The 17658-nt window shown below is 63.5% G+C and overlaps 3 protein-coding genes across 5 annotated transcripts in view; 1 reads left to right on the forward strand and 2 right to left on the reverse strand.

Annotated features, from left to right (window-relative positions):
• Positions 1-695: 695 nt before the first annotated feature.
• KLC3 (kinesin light chain 3) lies at positions 696-7033 on the forward strand. 2 transcript variants are annotated; one of them, XM_058674257.1, is made up of 13 exons: positions 696-817; positions 3239-3488; positions 3740-3970; positions 4092-4161; positions 4398-4617; positions 4795-4882; positions 5447-5548; positions 5876-6049; positions 6248-6338; positions 6423-6463; positions 6560-6669; positions 6757-6826; positions 6902-7033. In XM_058674257.1, exons 2-13 carry the CDS (start codon positions 3246-3248, stop codon positions 6971-6973), a joined length of 1512 nt encoding a protein of 503 aa, XP_058530240.1. In that variant the 5' UTR covers positions 696-817; positions 3239-3245; the 3' UTR covers positions 6974-7033. The 2 variants fall into 2 exon arrangements, with proteins under 2 accessions (XP_058530240.1, XP_058530241.1); XM_058674258.1 differs by having other exon boundaries at positions 726-817; positions 3236-3488.
• Positions 6500-17084, reverse strand: ERCC2 (ERCC excision repair 2, TFIIH core complex helicase subunit). 2 transcript variants are annotated; one of them, XM_004597943.3, is made up of 24 exons: positions 16946-17084; positions 16628-16727; positions 15612-15689; positions 15457-15519; positions 15231-15344; positions 12780-12896; positions 12568-12684; positions 12226-12349; positions 12041-12137; positions 11822-11955; positions 11564-11732; positions 10841-10959; positions 10254-10323; positions 10114-10183; positions 9926-10027; positions 9267-9330; positions 8840-8961; positions 8192-8284; positions 8042-8114; positions 7890-7960; positions 7668-7811; positions 7440-7583; positions 7154-7271; positions 6500-6750 (listed from the first exon to the last, which is right to left on the reverse strand). In XM_004597943.3, exons 1-23 carry the CDS (start codon positions 16948-16950, stop codon positions 7179-7181), a joined length of 2283 nt encoding a protein of 760 aa, XP_004598000.1. In that variant the 5' UTR covers positions 16951-17084; the 3' UTR covers positions 6500-6750; positions 7154-7178. The 2 variants fall into 2 exon arrangements, 1 of the variants encoding a protein (XP_004598000.1); XR_009246802.1 differs by lacking the exons at positions 6500-6750; positions 7154-7271; positions 7440-7583; ... (2 more) ...; positions 8042-8114; positions 8192-8284 and having other exon boundaries at positions 8897-8961; positions 9926-10011.
• The window catches only part of SNRPD2 (small nuclear ribonucleoprotein D2 polypeptide), a 184986-nt gene continuing 178246 nt past the window's right edge, over positions 10919-17658 (reverse strand). The window contains exon 4 of the mRNA XM_058674270.1: positions 10919-10931. The gene's annotated coding sequence lies outside the window, so the exon portion shown is untranslated. The remainder of the gene's footprint in view (positions 10932-17658) is intronic.

Genomic DNA, 17658 nt, shown 5'->3' on the forward strand with positions numbered 1-17658 from the left:
AGGCTCACATACAGTAATTTTTGGCTCTGGAAATCCTTTTTTTTAAAAGAGGTATTTATTTTTTTTATTGGAAAGTCAGATTTTCAGAGAGAAGGAGAGACAGAGAAAGATCTTCCATTGCTGGTTCACTCCCCAAGTGGTCGCAACAGCCGGAGCTGAGCCAATCTGAAGCCAGGAGCCAGGAGCTTCCTCCAGCCTCTTTCACGCACGGGTGCAGGGTCCCAAGGCTTTGGGCCGTCCTCCACTGCTTTTCCAGGCCACAAGCAGGGAGCTGGATGGAAAGTGGAGCAGCCAGGACAAGAACCATCTGCCATATGGGATCCTGGCGCATACCAGCAGAGGATTTTAGCCGCTAGGCTACCACGCCGGGCCCACGGCTCTGCAAATTCTTGGGCACAGTCTCGGGAGTGAGGGTGTTCAGTGCCACTGAGTAGGGGCATGTCAGGAAAGTTCCTTGGAGGAGGCGACCTTGGCGAAACAACCGGACGAAAGACAAGCTCCAAGCCAAAAGGCTGAGAAGAAACCGAAGCCCGCCGTCTGGGACCCAAAGTTTATAAAAATAAATAAATAAATAGAAAGTTGAAGCCTCCCAGCCGGAGCCCCAGCGCGGGGTCCACCTCCGGCTCGGCGCGTCCCGCGGGGCCCGGACGTGGGCGTGGCCGCCGCACCTGCGGGGCGAGGGCGGGGTTCCCGGCCGGCCCGGCCCCCAGGAGACGCCCGCCGCGGGTCGCCGCCGGGAGCGCGGGGCGTGCCGGGTGTGCGGGACGCCGAGAAGCGCATCGCCGCCGCGCCGGACCCCGGAGCCGTGTGCGGCCAGGTGGGCGCGGGAGTGGGCCGCGGGGGTCCCGGGGAGCCGCGCTGATGGGGCTCACGGAGGAGGGGCTGGGCTGGGCGCACCCCTGGGCCCGCGCGCCTGGCAACGTGGGGGCTCCCCCGGGGTGTGCAGGCCCGGCTGGGAGCGAGCCTCGGCCCCCGGTGCGCGGGTAAACAGGAGCGGGACTGGGGCGGGGCCGGGCGCGAGAGGCCTCGGGGCGCTCGGAGGCCGCGCGTGGGTACGCAGGCGACTCCGGCCTGCTCCCCTCGAGTGGCGGCAGTGCGGGGCGTGTGTGTGTGTGTGTGCGTCTGTGTGCGCGCGCGCGTGGAGATCTCCAGAAAGTTCTGGCAGTCTGTTTTCTCCACCGACCTTCTCGAACTTTCCTTACTTGCATAGGGAAGATTTTGGTCCTCAGCGTGGGTGTGTGTGTGTGGCTGCAGGACAGCGGGTGAGAACCTGAGAATGCGTGAAGGCTCGGCTGCCACCAACTGGTAGTTGGGTCCTGGAGACTGGGAACGTCCTGGAGCCACGGGGCAGTGCGCGGAGACAGGACCTGAGTGGGCTGCGGTTGTGGCTCTGGCCGTAGGGCCTTGGGCAGGCACTGTGTGCAGGGATGGCAGCTGCCCCGTGCCGGTGACCTCAGGCATCCACGCCACGGGCACCCACAGCTGGCCATCTCAGTTCAGACACTGTTGCCAGGTGGTAGAGGAGGGGCTGGGAGAGCCCGTGGCTGGTGTGAGCACCTTGGCAAGGGCAGGTATGAGAGGCCGCAGAGAGAGCAGCTGGCGGAGATCGTGCAGATGAGGAGGGAGGAGGCGGCGTGGTGCTCTGCCGTGGTTTGTTTCTGAGTGGACACACCTGGGAGTGGGGGTGGGCAGTGCACTTCTTTTTAAAGATTTTTTTTTTTTTTTTGAAAATCAGATTTACAGAGACAGAGAGAAATATCTTAATTTTTCCCCAAGAGGCCGCAAAAGCCAGTGTTGAGCCCATCCGAAGCCAGGAGCCAGGAGCCTCCTCCAGGTCTCCCACATGAGTGCAGGATCCCAAGGCTTTGGGCGGTCCTTGACTGCTTTCCCAGGCCACAGCAGGGAGCTAGATGGGAAGTGGAGTAGCTGAGACACGAACCGGCACCCATTTGGGATCCCAGTGCATGAAAGGCGAGGACTTCAGCCACTAGGCTATGGCATTTGGCCCTGTGTTTTAAGTTTTTGTGGGGAGTTCTCCCATCCTGTGGCTCATGTCCCTGGCGGCCACAGCAGCCAGCCATAAGCCAACAGCCAGGAACCGCCCCCCCCCCCCCCGTGTGTGTGTGTGTGTATGCACACACACACAGTTTTCCCATGCTTTCCCAGGTGCGTCAGCAGGGAGCTGACTAAGCCTGTTGGGACACACGTGTGGCAGGTGTGGCCCATGGTTGCCTCTGGGAGTGGCCAGCTTTGGGTAGGGGCAGAGGGTCCATGGAGCCCCATGGGGCTGTGATGTGGGTGCCACAGACATTGCTGGCATTTCTGCTGGGGTCTTCAGTGAACTGGTGCCCACGTGGATGGCAGTGTGATAGGTAGTGGCGGGCACCAGCGCTGTCTCGGTTTCCTGAGGGCAGGCCACATCTTGCTATTTCTGTCACTGGGGCAGGGTGGGGTTGGGGTCACCTTGTGTGGGAGATGGGGGCTGAGCTCTGTTGAGAGCACAAAGTGAACTCAGTGCCTGTGTTTTTAAGAAGCAGGTGTGCACAAAGCTAGGGTGACCCCAGCCTCATCCAGTGGCCTTGTCACATGTAACTCCCTCCCCCCAACTCCTTACCCCCAGCTGCCAATGCCCAGCGACACCCATGGCCACACCTGCCACACGTGTGTCCCAACAGGCCCTGGCTGGGCCTGTCTGGGGCAGAGGGCGGAGGCCAGAGCCCCCTCCACCCTGGGCCCGCAGGGTCTGTGGAGGCCGGTCCCTTCCACCCAGGAGGCCGCCTCTGCTTCCGGCGCCCAGCCCCGCCCAGCCCCAGCGGTCCGACTGGTTCCCAACAAAAACACCTTCAGAATGAGCTCACGGTCCGGCCGCCGCCTCCACACGGCCCTGCCCCCTCACCCTGCAGCTGGTGGGGAGACAAGGGCAGCCGGTCCCAGGGCAGCTGGATCTTTGGGGTGCGGGTGGCGCGACCAGGCAAGCAAAGGGCAGCAGGACTGGGGGAGAGACTCCAAGCCAGCTGTTGGCCCTGCCTTGGTCAATCAGTCTCCGGTCCTGGGATGTCAGAGCTGGCCCTGGAGCCTACCTGGCTGGGTTACCCCATAGATCTGCGTGCGCGTGGTAGGCGGGGCTTGCTGGGCACCAGCTGGGGCCGGGCTTGATGGTGGGACTCCTGCTGTGCGGGAAGGGGGGCGGGGACGGAATAAGGGCCTGCGTGGTTACTGCTTGCACCCACCCCAGCAGGAGCGGCATGTCGGTGCAGGTGGCGGCCCCCGGAAGCACGGGGTTGAGCCCAGAGGAGCTCATCAGGCAGACACGGCAGGTGGTGCAGGGGCTGGAGGCCCTGCGGGCAGAGCACTGTGGCCTGGCCGGGCACCTAGCCGAGGCCTTGGCTGGCCCAGGCCCCGTGGCTGGTGCGGAGCTGCTGGAGGAGAAACAGCAGGTGGTGAGACACTCGCTGGAAGCCCTGGAGCTGGGGCTGGGAGAGGCCCAGGTATGAGGGGGCAAGGAGGAGCTGGACCCCCTCCCCTACCAGACCCCCCAGAGCAGCAAGGCCCCTGGGAGCCTTTGGAGGGACACGGGGTGACCCCAGGAACCTCAGCACCCCTGACTGGCATGCCTCTGCAGCATGTGGGGGGCCCTAGATAGAATGAGGGTGTCGGGCCCACTGGCCACCAGGGCTAGGCAGGAGGCTGAGCCATGGGGTGGGCCCTGGGACCCAGCCCCAGCCACCGCCCCTCGCAGGTGCTGCTGGCTCTGTCGGCGCACGTGGGCGCACTCGAAGCAGAGAAGCAACGGTTGCGGGCTCAGGCCCGGCGCCTGGCCCAGGAGAATGTGTGGCTGCGGGAGGAGCTGGAGGAGACGCAGCGGCGCCTGCGGGCCAGCGAGGAGGCGGTGGCCCAGTTGGAGGAAGAGAAGAGCCACCTTGAGTTCTTGGGGCAGCTACGGCAGTACGACGAGCCCACCACCAGCCCGGTGCGCTGCCTGGGGCCCCAGAGCCTCCCTCCTCCAGCTGCTCCTCACCTCCCCCATCTCCAGGAGCCCCCCAAGGCTCCCCCAAGCCTCCTGACACTCCACTTTCCTGTCCTGCCCACAGCGGCCCGAGTCCCCCCCTCGCCGAGACAGCCTGGCCTCCCTGATCCCCAGTGAGGAGGAAGAGAGGAGAGGTGGGTGTGGGGCCCTGGACACGGGCAGCCGGGATCTGAGGTGGGCAGGACACGGCAGGTGTTAGCAGGATGAGGCGCCGCAGGTGAGGCTGCTGGCTGTGAACCCAGAACTGCCACCTGTGAGCCAAGCTGGCCGTGCACCCACAGTCTCCCTGGACCAGTTAGAGTTGGCACTGGCAGGGCACGGGGGTCCCCTCGCGGGAGGCGTGCAGTGACTGGGTGCCTGCCTCCTCCAGGCCCTGAGGTGGCTGGTACGGCGGCGGCCCAGCAGGGTGGCTATGAGATCCCTGCCCGGCTGCGGACACTGCACAACCTTGTGATCCAGTACGCGGGGCAGGGCCGCTATGAGGTGGCCGTGCCCCTGTGCCGCCAGGCGCTCGAGGACCTGGAGCGCAGCTCAGGCCACTGCCACCCCGACGTGGCCACCATGCTCAACATCCTGGCACTGGTATACCGGTGAGGGCAGGGACAGAATGGCGGAGGACAAGTGGGGCGGTGAATATACTGGGGTGCCCGAGATGGGAGATGTGAGGAGACCCACCTATGCATACTTAGCTCACTCCCTGGGCCTGGCAGGGCCAGCCCAGTGCCAGCCACTGCACCTTGGCCAATCTCCCCCCAACTGCCCCTTAGGGACCAGAACAAGTACAAGGAGGCCACGGACCTCCTCCATGATGCCCTGCAGATCCGGGAGCAGACGCTGGGCCCTGAGCACCCCGCAGTGAGTGGCCCCTGGGGAGAGGGGGCATGCCTGTCCATCTGACTTACTTCAGGGTTAATAGGGTTAATGGGCTGGCAGTGTGGTATAGCCAGTTAAGCCTCTGCCTGCAGTGCCAGCATCGCATATGGGCACCAGTTTGAGTCCTGGCTCCACCTGCCTTCCAACTTCTTCCTAAGGGCCTAGAAAAGCAGCCAAGATGGCTCAAGTCCTTGGGCCCCTGCACCTATGTAGGGAGACCCAGAAGCCCCTGGCTTTGCACTGGCCCGGTTAAGGCCATCGTTGCTATTTGGGGAGTAAACAAGCAGATGAAAGATCTTTCTCAGCCTTTAAAAAATAATAAATGGGAAAGTGATGATGGAAAGAGAAAACTCTTCCTTCCACCAGTTCGCTTCCCAAATGGACACAGCCCACATGGGTGCAGGCGGCTGAATGGGGAGCAGCCGGGACAGCGGTGTGTGGAATGTGCCCATGGGACGTGCCGGCACTGCAGACAGTAGCTTCACCCGCTGTGTGTCTACCCCAGCCCGATGCCCACCTGCCCGAGATATGCCCCTCCTCCCGCAGGTGGCTGCTACTCTCAACAACTTGGCTGTCCTGTATGGGAAGCGGGGACGCTACCGGGAGGCGGAACCACTGTGCCAGCGCGCCCTGGAGATCCGCGAGAAGGTCAGCGGCTCACGTCCTCCAGCGCCCAGGTCCCACCTCTCCTGGGGTCCTCCCAGTCCCTCACTGTGGCGTCTTTTGCTGCTGGGACCTCTGGCCCTCAGTCCCCTTGAGAACACCCCATCCCATGACCTGACCTCTCTACACATGTTCCCCCAGCCTGGTCCAACCCTGTGTGGTCCCCCAGCTCAATGCCATCCCCGCATCTCCCCGGGGCAACCCTGTACCACTGTGACCTCTGACCCCATGAGCCCCCCCTTGACACTGTAACCCTGACGTGCAACCCAACTGCATACATCCCTGATGACTTGTGACCTCTGACCCCCACAGGTGCTGGGCGCCGACCACCCGGATGTGGCCAAGCAGCTCAACAACCTGGCCTTGCTCTGCCAGAACCAGGGCAAGTTTGAGGACGTGGAGCGCCACTACACTCGTGCCCTCAGCATTTACGAGGCCCTGGGTGGCCCCCAGGACCCCAATGTGGCCAAGACCAAGAACAACCTGGTGAGGGGGCTCCTCGGGGTGCGAGGGGAAAAGGAAGCAGTGCAGACCACGAGAGCACTGTCTGAGGTTTATTGTGCTGGGCACGGGGAGCCCAGGAGGCGGGGCCATGGGAGGGTCTCCCCACAGTCACCCGCGCCGGGCCCCCTGGCAGCATGGGGGGCTGAGGGGATGGGGTCCTGAGCAGCTGCCCCCGCGCAGGCCTCGGCCTACCTGAAGCAGAACAAGTACGAGCAGGCGGAGGAGCTCTACAAGCAGATCCTGCACCGGGAGCAGCTGCCCGCCCCACTCGGTGAGCCCCGCCCACCGGGTGCACCCCACCCTGTCAGCCCCGGCCCTGCGTCCCTCCCCCTCACCGGCCCCCTCTGTCCCTCAGGGGCCCCCAACACAGGCACGACTGGTGATTCGGAGCAACAGGTAAGGGGAAAGCTCGGTCTGGATCCCAAGCCGGGGCCGGGGCAGCGGGGCCGGCCAGCCAAGGGGCTGACCCACCGCCCTGGCGTCCCCCCCCAGGCCCTGCGCCGCAGCAGCTCCTTCTCCAAGCTCCGGGAGTCCATCCGGCGGGGCAGTGAGAAGCTGGTGTCCCGGCTCCGTGGTGAGGGCCCTGCCGCTGGAATGGCCGGGTGAGTGCGGGCTCCGGCAGGCCACGCACCCCTGCACCCCACAAGTCCTTCCCTGCGAGCCACTGGGTCCTCTGGCTCCCCCTGCAGGATGAAGAGGGCAGTGTCGCTCAGCACGCTGACGGCCGACAGGGCCCGGGGTGTCGCCGCCCAGCAGGAGGTGAGGGGGCCAGACAGGGTGGGGTGGAGGGTGCCTGCCTCTGGTCCCCCTCCAACCGGCCTATCCTGTCCCCAGCTCCCAGGCCGGCGTCTGAGTGAAGCCCTGCGAACCCTCAGTACCAGCACTCAGGAGCTGAGCCCCCGCTAAGACTGACTGGGCCCCAGCTGCTGAAGAACACTGGCTGGGGGAGGGGGACAGTAGCAGAGGGAGCCCCTTCCGTGCCCTAGCTACCCCTACGATTAAAGGTTCTGGATTCAGCCTGAGGCTGCGTGCCTGGCCTTCCTTGAGGGTGAGGCTCCCTCCCCAGGGCCGGCAGCTTGACGTTACCTGCTGGGTGCTGGGTGGCCCGGGCTCACAGCTGCTGGGCAATCTGCTCAATCCGCCGCAGCGTCTCCTCCGACTGCAGCTGCTCTAGGCTGAGCAGGGACAAGCCCAGCTGGTCCTCCTGCAGGAGTGACAGGCAGGGACAGAACATGAGGCCGAGGGAGGCAAGGAGCCCCCCAGGCACCTAGAGCTGCCACAGGGACACACCCGGGCAGCGGGGCACCAAGGAGAAACCCCTGGGCCTTTCCCGGAGGAGCGGCAGCACAGGCAGGCTGGCGGCAGAGCCTACCCGGTGGAAGGGCTGTGCCATCTGCCGCAGGAAGTACTTGGCCACCTGGACGCCCTCGTCCACGGTCAGGTTGAGGTTGGCGTCCGTCAGGTGCTCCTGGATCCAGCGGGGCAGCTTTCCCCGTTTGTCGGCACGTGCAAACCGCTGGGGGAGGACGGGCAGGGCATCAGCACCGGGGGACTGGGGACCCCATGACCCCCGCATGGGGAATCGGGGGTGGGCTCGCACCTTGTCGGCGAAGACCATGAGGCCGTAGTCGGTCTTGCCCCTGATGGCGCGACCCACGCACTGGGCGGCGTGGCGCATGGCGTCAAAGGTGAGGAAGTCGTTCTCCCTGATCTGGAACTGGTCCCGCAGGTACTCGAGCCGCGCCTGGGGATCAAGGGGCAGTGGTGGGCCTAGCCGCCTGGCCCTGCCCCTCCTTGGACCTGGCCAGCCCCTTAGGCTCACCTTAAGTATGCGGCTCTGTGTGTAGACGTAGGGGACGCCGAACATGATGACGGCCCGACCGAAGTGGTGCACTGGGGGCGGGGCAGGGCGGTTAGCGGGCAGCGGTGGCAAGGCAGGCAGGGTGGGGGCGCGGGCGAGGCTGGGACACTCACCAAAGTCGATTCCCTCAGACACCTTGCCCCGCGCCACAGACAGCAGGATGGCACCGCGGCCGTTCTCACAGGCCTGGGGCAGGGAAGGCCCAGGTGTGACCGCACAGCCCTCCACACCGCCACTGCCCAGCCCGCTCGGCTGCCACTCACCTCCTGGTACTTCTCCAGGGCCACGCTGGTCTCGGCGCTGTCCTGCGTCTCGATGAAAAGCAGCTTGTTCCGCTGAATGTTTTCAAGGATTCCCTGGGGGTGGGGGTCCACAGTGTCAGTGCCAGGGTCACCCAGCCCTGCTGGGGCTTAGGGCAGCCGTGCACACGGCGCCCCTGGCTCTGCCCGCCCCCAGCTCCAACTGGTGCTGCGGGAAGCAGCGGGGGCTGCTGGGAGGGTCTGCAAACCCCTTCCCCACAGGGTAGCAGGGACAGCTCAGCAGATCCTCAGGTCCTACTGGCTTCCACAGGACCACGGCCAGGCTCTGGAGGGTGAAGAGCCCACCCTTCCACCAGCCAAAGTCACGACCCCAGAACCTTCTGGGCCATCCCTGCCCTGAGTCATAGGCCCCTCTGTCCACAGCCCACTAACCATGACATCCCACAGCCTCACCCACACTGCCCAGGATGGTCCCTGTGGGCTTTGGCTAAGGCGTGCCGTAGCCTGAACCCTCCTCCACGTGCACGGCGCCCAGCTGGGGCCATGGCTGCTGCTGTCTCCCTCCTCCCTTGACCCGAGGCCATGTGGGTTGGAGGTGGGTCTGCAGGGGAACCCTGGAGAACAGGGGTGTGGCCGCGGGGCCGGGCGTACCTGCTCGTACCAGGAGGCCACGGTGCTCTCCATGTACTGGTAGCTGGTGAAGAAGGCCACGATGCCGTCGGGCACCACGGCTGACATCTCCAGCAGCAGGTTCCCGTAGTTCCGGATCACGGCTGCGTGTGCACAGGCCGGTCAGCTCCTCCGGCCTACCCCTCAGATGCCCAGAAATCCCACCAGGGCCATGTGGCTCCAGGGCTGTTACCTCCTCTTCCTCCTCCCTGTCCCAGGGAGCCCGCCCCTCCCCCTCCTCCTGCAGTGTGGCGAGGTGGCATCCGTCAAGCCCAGCAGACAAGCAGGGAGGCAGGAAGTGATCCCTTCGTGTCACTCTGCCTCAGGCTGGGGATGCCTGACCTGACCCACCGACCAGTGCACCTGCCCTGAGATCCCCCAGCAGCCACTGTGGGGGTGGGTAGCCTACCGATGTCTTCCCGGGTCTCAAACTTGGAGCTGATAGCCACCTGGTCGTTGCCACGGCCGATGATCTGAGGCAAGCAAGAGGCGGGAGGTGAAGCAGCCATGGCAGTTCGGCTGGGCATGGGCACAGGCTACAGGCCATCTCCACCTGCCCCGGCCACAGCAGGCCCTCCCCTAGACCACCACCTGTACCACGCGACAGGCGCCCTGGGCTCCAGCCATGTCACCACCTGAGGCTGCAGGGGCACGGCAGAGTGCCTCTGCGCCTGCTCTGCCCTTGCCCCCAGCATGCGGGGCACATGGTGGGGTGGTTATGCCCATCGCCCATCACAGCCTCTGTAGGGCAGCCCCAAATTTGGCACAGACTCCGTGAACAGAGGCAACCCCAGGTCACCTCGGAGTGGGCGGTTTTCCAAAGCCTCTGCAGCCGCCACCTGGGGGGCTGACCACACCCCACTAGCTCAGACCTCCTTCCCGCACCCACAGGCCTTACCCAGGGCACCAGCTGAAGAATCTGGAACCAGAGGATCCCAGATCTTACCAAGCTTTACTGTTCTCTCAGAACCCTCTCTGAGCCCCAGGGGATGCACCCCATTTCACAGCTGGTACAGCAGAGTCCAGGGCTGCACTTCCTCTGCCCCTGCCCCCATCCTTCCCACTCACCATAGGGCATAGGCAGACCCGGGCCAGTGTCATGGTGAAGGTTGCCATGGTGACGGGGTGAAAGTCCAGGATCTTGGGGTAGATGTCTAGCGGGGACAGGGTCTGTAGTGGGTCCAGGAATGTGGGGGCTCAGCAGGGCCAGGCAGGCATCCCCGACCCCCCTGCTGGGACTGGGGAGGGCTCCTCACCCCAGAGGTGATGATAACCGACTGGAAGCGCTCGAACACAGGCTTGATGGCCAGTGAGGCATCCATGCAGCTGCAGGGGGCACAGGGTGGTGAGCACCACACTGGGGAGGAGCTGGGGCCCTACCCAGGCTGGCGCTCACCTGAAGTGCAGGATGGGGTTGGCGATGGTCGGGGTCCTGTCGTCAAAGGGCTCGATGATGATGGTGAAGCCTGGTGACCGGGCAGGGGCGATCATGGCCATGGCCACACCTGGCGTGCCCTTTCCCAGTGCCCAGGGCCAGCCTTGGACCCAAGCGTACTGCCTACTGCCTTCTCCCCGACCACCACCCTGTCCCTCTTAGCTACCAGAGAACCGCGTGTGGGGCTGGGTATTTGGCATGATGCTTAAGATTCAGCTCAGACACCCACAGTTCCTATCAAGGTGCCCCAGGAGGCAGCAGGGGGTGCCGCTATGGGCGGACCAGGCTGGGCTTCCAGGATCTGGTTTCGGCCTAGCCCAGGCGCACCTGCTGTAGGCCCTGGAGAGTGAAGCAGCAGGCAGAAGATCCCACCCCCTCCCCCGCCCAACCTCCGCCACCACCTCTCTCTGCCCCTCCCTCTCCTGCTGTAACCAATCATCAGTGCCTTTGAGATGAACCCAGCCCCTGAGGCCAGAGTGGCCGAGTGCCCGTGGCCTCCAGACTGGGCAGCAGTGAGCCCAGGTGCCCGCCTGGCAGAGGGAGCTCACCCTTGGCGTAGGTGCTGACAAGGGTGGCGAAGTTGGCGAGGAGGGTGAGGGGGGAAAAGTCCGCCAGGTCGGCGATCTCCAGGGTGTGCAGCAGGGAACGCAGGCGCTCGGCGCAGAACCTGTGGGGAGGCGGAAGGGCAGCGAGCAGGGCTCAGCAGGGCACAGGGCACCCCACCTCCAGGCTAACGTCATGTAGCCGTGCGAGTGCACGCACACACGGCCACTGAACATGATGGCATGAGACAGGCTGTCCCAGGTCCACCTGTCACAAGCCTCACCTGACTTCCTACGTGGGTCTCCACAAAATAGGGACAGGTACCCAGGACCTCGTGGTGGTCACACTAATCCTGCATGGCCATGCGGTCACCCAGAGCCATCTGCACAGTTCCACAGCCTCCCAGGCAGAGTGTAAGCTGACCCTGGGGAGGCATGGCCATGCCTCCTCCCTGTCCCCTGGCAGTGCAGGGAGCCTGCCTGCATTGGAAACACCTTGCCCTCTTGTGGAGGGCGCCTCCCCTCTTGTCTTTGGGGTCTGGCCTCAGCCCCCATCAGCAGCTCCCCTGCAGGGTCCCTGTCCCTGTCCCCACGGAGAGGGGAGCAAAACTCCAAACTGGGGAGACCCCAGAAGCCTCCCGTGCCAGCTGGGTGCCCTGCCCAGCCCCAGGAGCCCAGGGCCAGCTCCAGCCTTGCCCGATGGCCGCTAGGGCCCAGCAGGGCTCATACCTGAGCGGCTTGCGCTGGATGCACACGCGCTGCGCCAGGCTGCTCAGGAAGGCGGGCGGGCTCTCCTGCACCACGTGCTGCACGCGCAGGCGCCACTTGACGAACTCCAGCAGCCTCCTCAGGAAGCCCAGGAAGTGCTCGGCTGTGCGGATGGAGCCGGGCACCGCCTCTGCAAGGACACAGGGCTCGGTCACGTGGGGCGCACGCCGGCCACAGTGGGGGCAGGGCGCGCAGTGGGGCAGGGCGCAAGCAGCTCACCCTGTAGCACCTCGTCGGGCAACACGGGGTTGGCCAGGTGGGCATCCGTCTCGCGGGCTATGCTGGCCTCCCGCAGCCCCTCCACTAGGCGCCGGTACTCATCCCGCAGGCGCTGCTCATCCGTCTGCTTGATCCTGCGGGGAGGGCGCAGGGAGGGCATGGTGATGCGTGGCCGGCTGGGCCCCCCAGAGTTGAAGGGTGGGCTGCATGGATGCCCACCTGAGCACGGTCTTCTGCAGGGTCTCCAAGTTGGCCTGGCAGCGGTCCAGGGTGCGGCGTGTGAGGTTGACGCTCATGGAGTCGATACAGACGTTGTCTGTCGGGAGCAAGGAGACGATGTGGGTCTCGGGGCAAGCGGGCTTGGGGAGAGCTGGGCCGAGGACGTGGCCTGGCCCCCTCCTCACCGATGTTGTGAGCCTCATCAAAGACCACCACAGCCTTGCGGGCCAGCTCTTTGGAGACCAGGTCGGCGATCTTGGGGTCCAGGAGATAGTGGTAGCTGTAGACCACCACATTGGCGTGCAGGATCTGCGGGGGTGGGAGATGGCAGCAGTCCGGGTCAGCCTGAGCCGGTCGCCCCCACACCTGACTCCCTCCAACACAGGTCCATGGAGCGAGGCACAGATGAAGGGACAAAGCCAAGACAGACAAAGGCACCGACTCACGGGGGCCACAGCACATGGAGGTGGGCCCACGCTGGCCACCCTCACCGCTTCCCCTCTGCCCGCCACTCCTGGTCTCCTCACCGAGTACCGAGCGAGGAAGTACGGGCACCAGCCTTGGCGCTGGCCCAGGGCCTTCAGGTCGTCTAGGTTATAGATGCCAGCAGGGAGGGGCACCTGGCGCCCATGGGTATCAAATTCCTTGGTTGGGGAGAGGAAGGTGGGTAATGGAGGGCTGAGCTCACACGCCCCATCCCCCCACTGCCCAGCCCTGGGCCCCAGGCACGTTCTCACACCTCATAGAAGCGGCAGTGGGGCAGGCTGGTGTCCTGCTGGTACTGTGCCCGCACGTAGGAGGCCGTGAGACTGTGGCACTTCCCATCCACGTCCTTTCCGAAGCGCAGGGGTGTCACCTGGGGGTGGGGGCAGCAGTGAGGCTGGGTGGGTGAGGGACACAGACACTCCTCCACCCCCGGCTTCCATGCCTCGCGGTGCGGGAGAGAGCAGGCTGGACAACGCCCACCTGTGTCACCACTAGTTGGAACAGCTGGGGACCTGGCTGAGGTCACAAGACGCAGGACTGTCACAGGTGGACGGCCCCGACCTGGTGACCCAGAGTATGCTGAAATCCAGATTGTAATGAGCTATAGGGGTGGGGGTGGGGCGATGCTTCGGGGTCAGCGTGTACGTGCAGCCGAAGCGCTGCCACGAGAAGGCGTTGGTGCGTGTGCGAGGGACACGCCGCGTGTGGCCACAGGTGGGGCTTTCCCGGGCGGCATGGCGCTGGCACTTGGCATTTCAGTGCTGAAGGGTCGGAGCTTGGGAATTGCAGACAACTTTTATTTTCACTTATTTACTGAAAAAATCTTTGATTTAGTTATGTGAAAGGCAGTTATATGGGTGGAAACAGAGAGAGACTGTCGTTTGCTGGTTCACCCCTACATGGCTGCAATGGCCAGAGGCAGGCCAGGCTGCTTCCTGGTCTCCCCTGTAGGCACAGGGCCCAGATGTTGAGGTGTCCTCCGCTGCTTTCCCAGGTGCATTAGCAGGGAGCTGGATCAGAAGCAGAGAAGCCAGGACTCTAAACTCCCACCCCAATGTGAGATGCAGGCATCACAAATGGTGGCTTGAGGGCCTGGTGCGATGGCTCAGTGGCTAAGTCCTCGCCTTGTGCTGGGACCCCATATGGGTGCTGATTTGTGTCCCGGCGGCCCCGCTTCCCATCCAGCTCCCTGCTTGTGGCCTGGGAAAGCAGTCGAGGACGGTCCAAAGCCTTGGCTCCTGGCTCCAGACTGGCTCAGCTCCGGCCGTTGTGGCCACTTGGGGAGTGAACCGGTCAGATGGAAGATTTTTTTATCTCCTCGTCCTCTCCGTCAATTTGCCTTTAAAAAAACCCTCTAAAACAGAGATGTGGATTGACATCTGGCCTCTAACTTCCATCTCGCCCAGCTGTTGCAGGTATTTAAAAAAATAAAAAAGTGGCTAGAACACGTGCAAGAGGCAAAAATCCAGCGTGACTTTCCACAACTTTTTTTTTTAACAATATGAACTTATCTTTCAGTTCCACTTTCCCCTGGGGATCCTTCAAGTCCCCTCAAATGGGACTCCACAAGAGGCAAGGGGGTGTGGCACAGGTCCCAGGGTACCCAGCCCCGGCCGTCAGTCCACAGTGATGACTCACTCCCCTCTGCCCTCCTCACAGCCCTGGGGCAATGCAGCCACCCAGAGCCTGGGAGTGGGACAGGTCCAGGCAGGTGGCTTCACTGCTGGGGTGATCAGCACCCCGTTGCCCCCTCCACGTCATCAAGGCCCCTGGGCATAAAGCAGTTACCCAACCTGCACTGCACAGAAAAGCCTGGGGCTGATGCTGTGGCACAGCCATTTAAGCCACCATCTGCAGTGTGAACATCCCATATAGGCACTGGTTCCAGCCCCGGCTACTCTACTTCCAATCCAGCTCCCTGCTAATGCGCCTCAGAAAGCAGCAGATGGGCCAAATGCTTGGGCCCCTGTCACCCGCATGTTACCACATGCCACCCAGTGCTCCTGGCTTCCACCTGGCCCACCAATGCACACTGTAGCCATAAGAAACGTGAACCGGTAGATGGAAGACCTGTCTCTCTTTCTATAAGCCTGCCTTTCAAAAAAAAAGTCTAAAATAAAGAAAGATGAAAGGTTCCTACTTTAAAAGCACAGGTGGGACAGGTGCTTTGTGCAGTGGTTCGGATGCCCCTCAGGGTGCCCGTGTCCCAGTCAACTCTGCTCCTAAGCCCTGCTCCTGCTGACCTGCACGCTGGGAGGCAGCAGGTGGCGGCCCAACCCAGACCCACTTGGGTCTCCGGCACACACAGAGGAGACCCTGGCAGCGTCCCTGGCTCCTAGCCTCAGCCTGGCCCAGATGCAGTTTGTGCAGGTGTCTGGGGAATGAGCCATGGACAGGAGATCTCTCTTTCTCTACCTTTACAAAAAAAAAAAAAAAATTTCCACCAGGAAGCCAGGAGCTGCAGGGCTGCAGCGGGTGGGCTCCCCAGGTCACCAGGAAGCCAGGAGCTGCAGGGCCCGAGCAGGTGGGCTCCCCAGGTGTGCTCGCTGAAACATGAGCAGCTACTCCTATTCTGACAAGGAACCTCTGGAAACAGCCCCCTGCACACCTCAGCAGGAAGACTGGGTTGGGGCGGGGGGCTCCAGGACCCGTGACCGGAGGGGACTGCGTGGCTCGGGGTGGCACGGGGTGGGGGCGCACGCACCTCGGGATGGATGCACAGGTTCTTGCGGGAGCTCAGGGCCAGGCCCAGGAATGGCAGCTTCTCGCCCTCCTGCTTCTCATAGAAGGTGAGCAGCTTGCGCAGTTCCTCGATCACCTGTTCCAGACGGGAGTGGGTAGTGGGACGCCCCCCTCACTGGAAGCCCAGGCCCTACCCCACCACGGGGCTGCCATTAGGGACCCCCGAGGCCGGCGTGAGCCCAGCTCACCTTTTCAATCTCAGGCACCGTCCGGGAGCAGTAGATGAGCTTGGTCACCTCCAGCGGATACGCCTGCCGACCGACGAGAAGTGGCCTCAGCCCCTGGCCAGGCCCTGCCCTCGCCCCCTCCACAGGCTGCGGGTGGGGTGGGGGCTCTCACTCACCCGCTGGTATGCCATGATCAAGGCCAGTAGTGACACAGTCTTCCCGGTGCCTGAGGGCATCTCCAGGACCCCATGACCCTGTGTGTTGGTGGGGGAATGACAAGACTTTCAGAACCTCGAGGAAGAGTGAGGGCTGTGGCACAGCAGGCTCAGCAGCTGCTTGCAACGCTCACATCCCCCATCAGAACACAGGTTCAAGTCCCAGCTGCTCCACTTCAGCTCCAGCTCCCTACTCACGCGCCTGGCGAGGCAGTGTGTGGGTACAGGTCATTGCACCACTGCCATCCACCCGCGTGGGAAACTCGGCTCTCCGTGTCAGCCTGGCTATTGCGGGCTTGGAGCGGGTTGGGCAGCGGCTGGAAACCCTGTCCTCTCCCAAAATGACCCTAAGGCAGGAGTTTGGCACAACAGTTCCATGCCACCCAGGACACCCACGTCCCATGCCCAAGTGCCCCGGCTACAATCCCGTTCCTGTGTTCTCTGACCCGGCTTCCTGCTAAGGCCCATCCTGGGGGCAACAGATGATGGCTCAAGCCCCTGGTCGCTGTCTTACCCCTCCTGGCTTCCACCATAGCCCCAACAACCAAACACACTGTCCGTGCCTTTCAGATAAACAACAACAACAACAAAAAGAAGCTTTGTTGATGCCCACGAGAATGCACGGGTTAAACATTTAACACAGGATGGAACACACAGGCAACTCTTTTTTAACTGAAATCTGGAGCCAGAAAAAGGTTTGGTTGCGTGGGGTTGGCCTGTGAGCTGTAGGATTTGGGCAGCACTGCGACCTCCGGTATCTGTCCCCCTGCACACTGCCGTGCCCACCACGGGACCTGAAGACACGAAGTGGTCTGCCCCCTGCTGCTTTGCGGGACCCCCAGACAACCCAGTACCCCGGGTGTGTGTGTGTGTGGAAACTGCCCACCCAGGAGGCTAACCGACCTGCCCCAGGCCTGTGGGTCCGGGGCTCCGACCCAGGACGCCCCCTCCCCACCAAGGGCCCGCCGCCCACCTACCTTGGCGTCCAGCGTGCGCTTGAGCTCCAGCATGTACGAGAACTGCTCCGGGTAGATGTAGTCATACGGGAAGTAGACCAGCAGCCCGTCCACGTTGAGCCTGGCGGCGGGGTCTGCAGGGTGAGCGTCCCCGACCCGCCGGCTCCAGCTCCCTCCCTCCGGGGACCTGCCCACCGCTCCCTGCCGAACTCCCGGAGCCCCGAGGCTCCCGTCCCGGGCTCCCCGAGGGTCTTCCCGCCCCGGCGCCTCAGGCCGCCTCCCATCTTGGAGCCCACCCCCGAAGCTTCCCACGGAACCCCGATTCCCCCACACTCCTACTTCATGGCGCCCGCCCTGACGCGGAGTGCCGTCTACTCGCCTTCTTCATGAATATTCAGTAAGGGGGCGGAGGGCCGTGAGGCGTCCTCAAAGAAGGGGGCGGGCCATTCCAACTTTTTCTAGGCGCCATTGGTTGATATTACCCGTCACTCCGTGAGGGCGGGCCCAATGAGGAAGACTGCGCGTGCGCACTGAAAGAATTGAGGGAGAACAGCTTAAGGGAGAGGCGAAGCCGGAGGCGTGCAGGAGGATGGCCGAGAAGCACGAACAAAGCCTGGCAGGAAGAGAGCCGAGAGGATCAATGCAACGCATCGGGATTGGCTCCCGCGGCGTGCAGAATTGAGGGAGAGGATGGCTGGAAAATTGGGGAACCCCTTCTTCGGGGCTCTGCCGCTGCAAACAGGCGTTTATACAATAAGCTGTGGGATAAGCAGCCAGGTACTGTGCTGGGTGGTGATGATGCATGAGGCCACCATGGGGCGGGGTGACCGGGTCCCTCAATGGGAACACTCTCAGAGTTGCACTTGAGCGAGGTCGCGGTGAGACCCTCTTCCACGGCTGGGATGCTGAGCCGATGGGAAGCGACCCCGCGTGGGCCCAGCTCCCACCCGGCCTTCCAACAGGCCGGCTTGTGCCTGTTCAACGCCCGGTGTTTCCCCTGTGGCCACAGCCTGGCTGGAGCCTGGGCACACCCTGGGGACCCCTGTGTAAAG

This window comes from Ochotona princeps, chromosome 16 (genome assembly GCF_030435755.1).
Source record: "Ochotona princeps isolate mOchPri1 chromosome 16, mOchPri1.hap1, whole genome shotgun sequence".
NCBI classification, from domain to species: Eukaryota; Metazoa; Chordata; class Mammalia; order Lagomorpha; family Ochotonidae; genus Ochotona; species Ochotona princeps.

Bases quoted from the DNA above. Each gene is read 5' to 3' on its own strand.
- KLC3 (XM_058674257.1), top strand. From the start codon at position 3,246: ATGTCGGTGCAGGTGGCGGCCCCCGGAAGCACGGGGTTGAGCCCAGAG. The intron at 4,883-5,446 runs GTGAGTGGCCCC...CTCCTCCCGCAG, and splicing joins TGGGCCCTGAGCACCCCGCA to GTGGCTGCTACTCTCAACAA. The intron at 6,339-6,422 runs GTGAGCCCCGCC...TCTGTCCCTCAG, and splicing joins GCAGCTGCCCGCCCCACTCG to GGGCCCCCAACACAGGCACG.
- ERCC2 (XM_004597943.3), bottom strand. The intron at 12,685-12,779 runs GTGTGAGAACGT...TCCCCAACCAAG, and splicing joins CCCACTGCCGCTTCTATGAG to GAATTTGATACCCATGGGCG. The intron at 7,812-7,889 runs GTGAGCCTAAGG...CTTGATCCCCAG, and splicing joins CACAGAGCCGCATACTTAAG to GCGCGGCTCGAGTACCTGCG.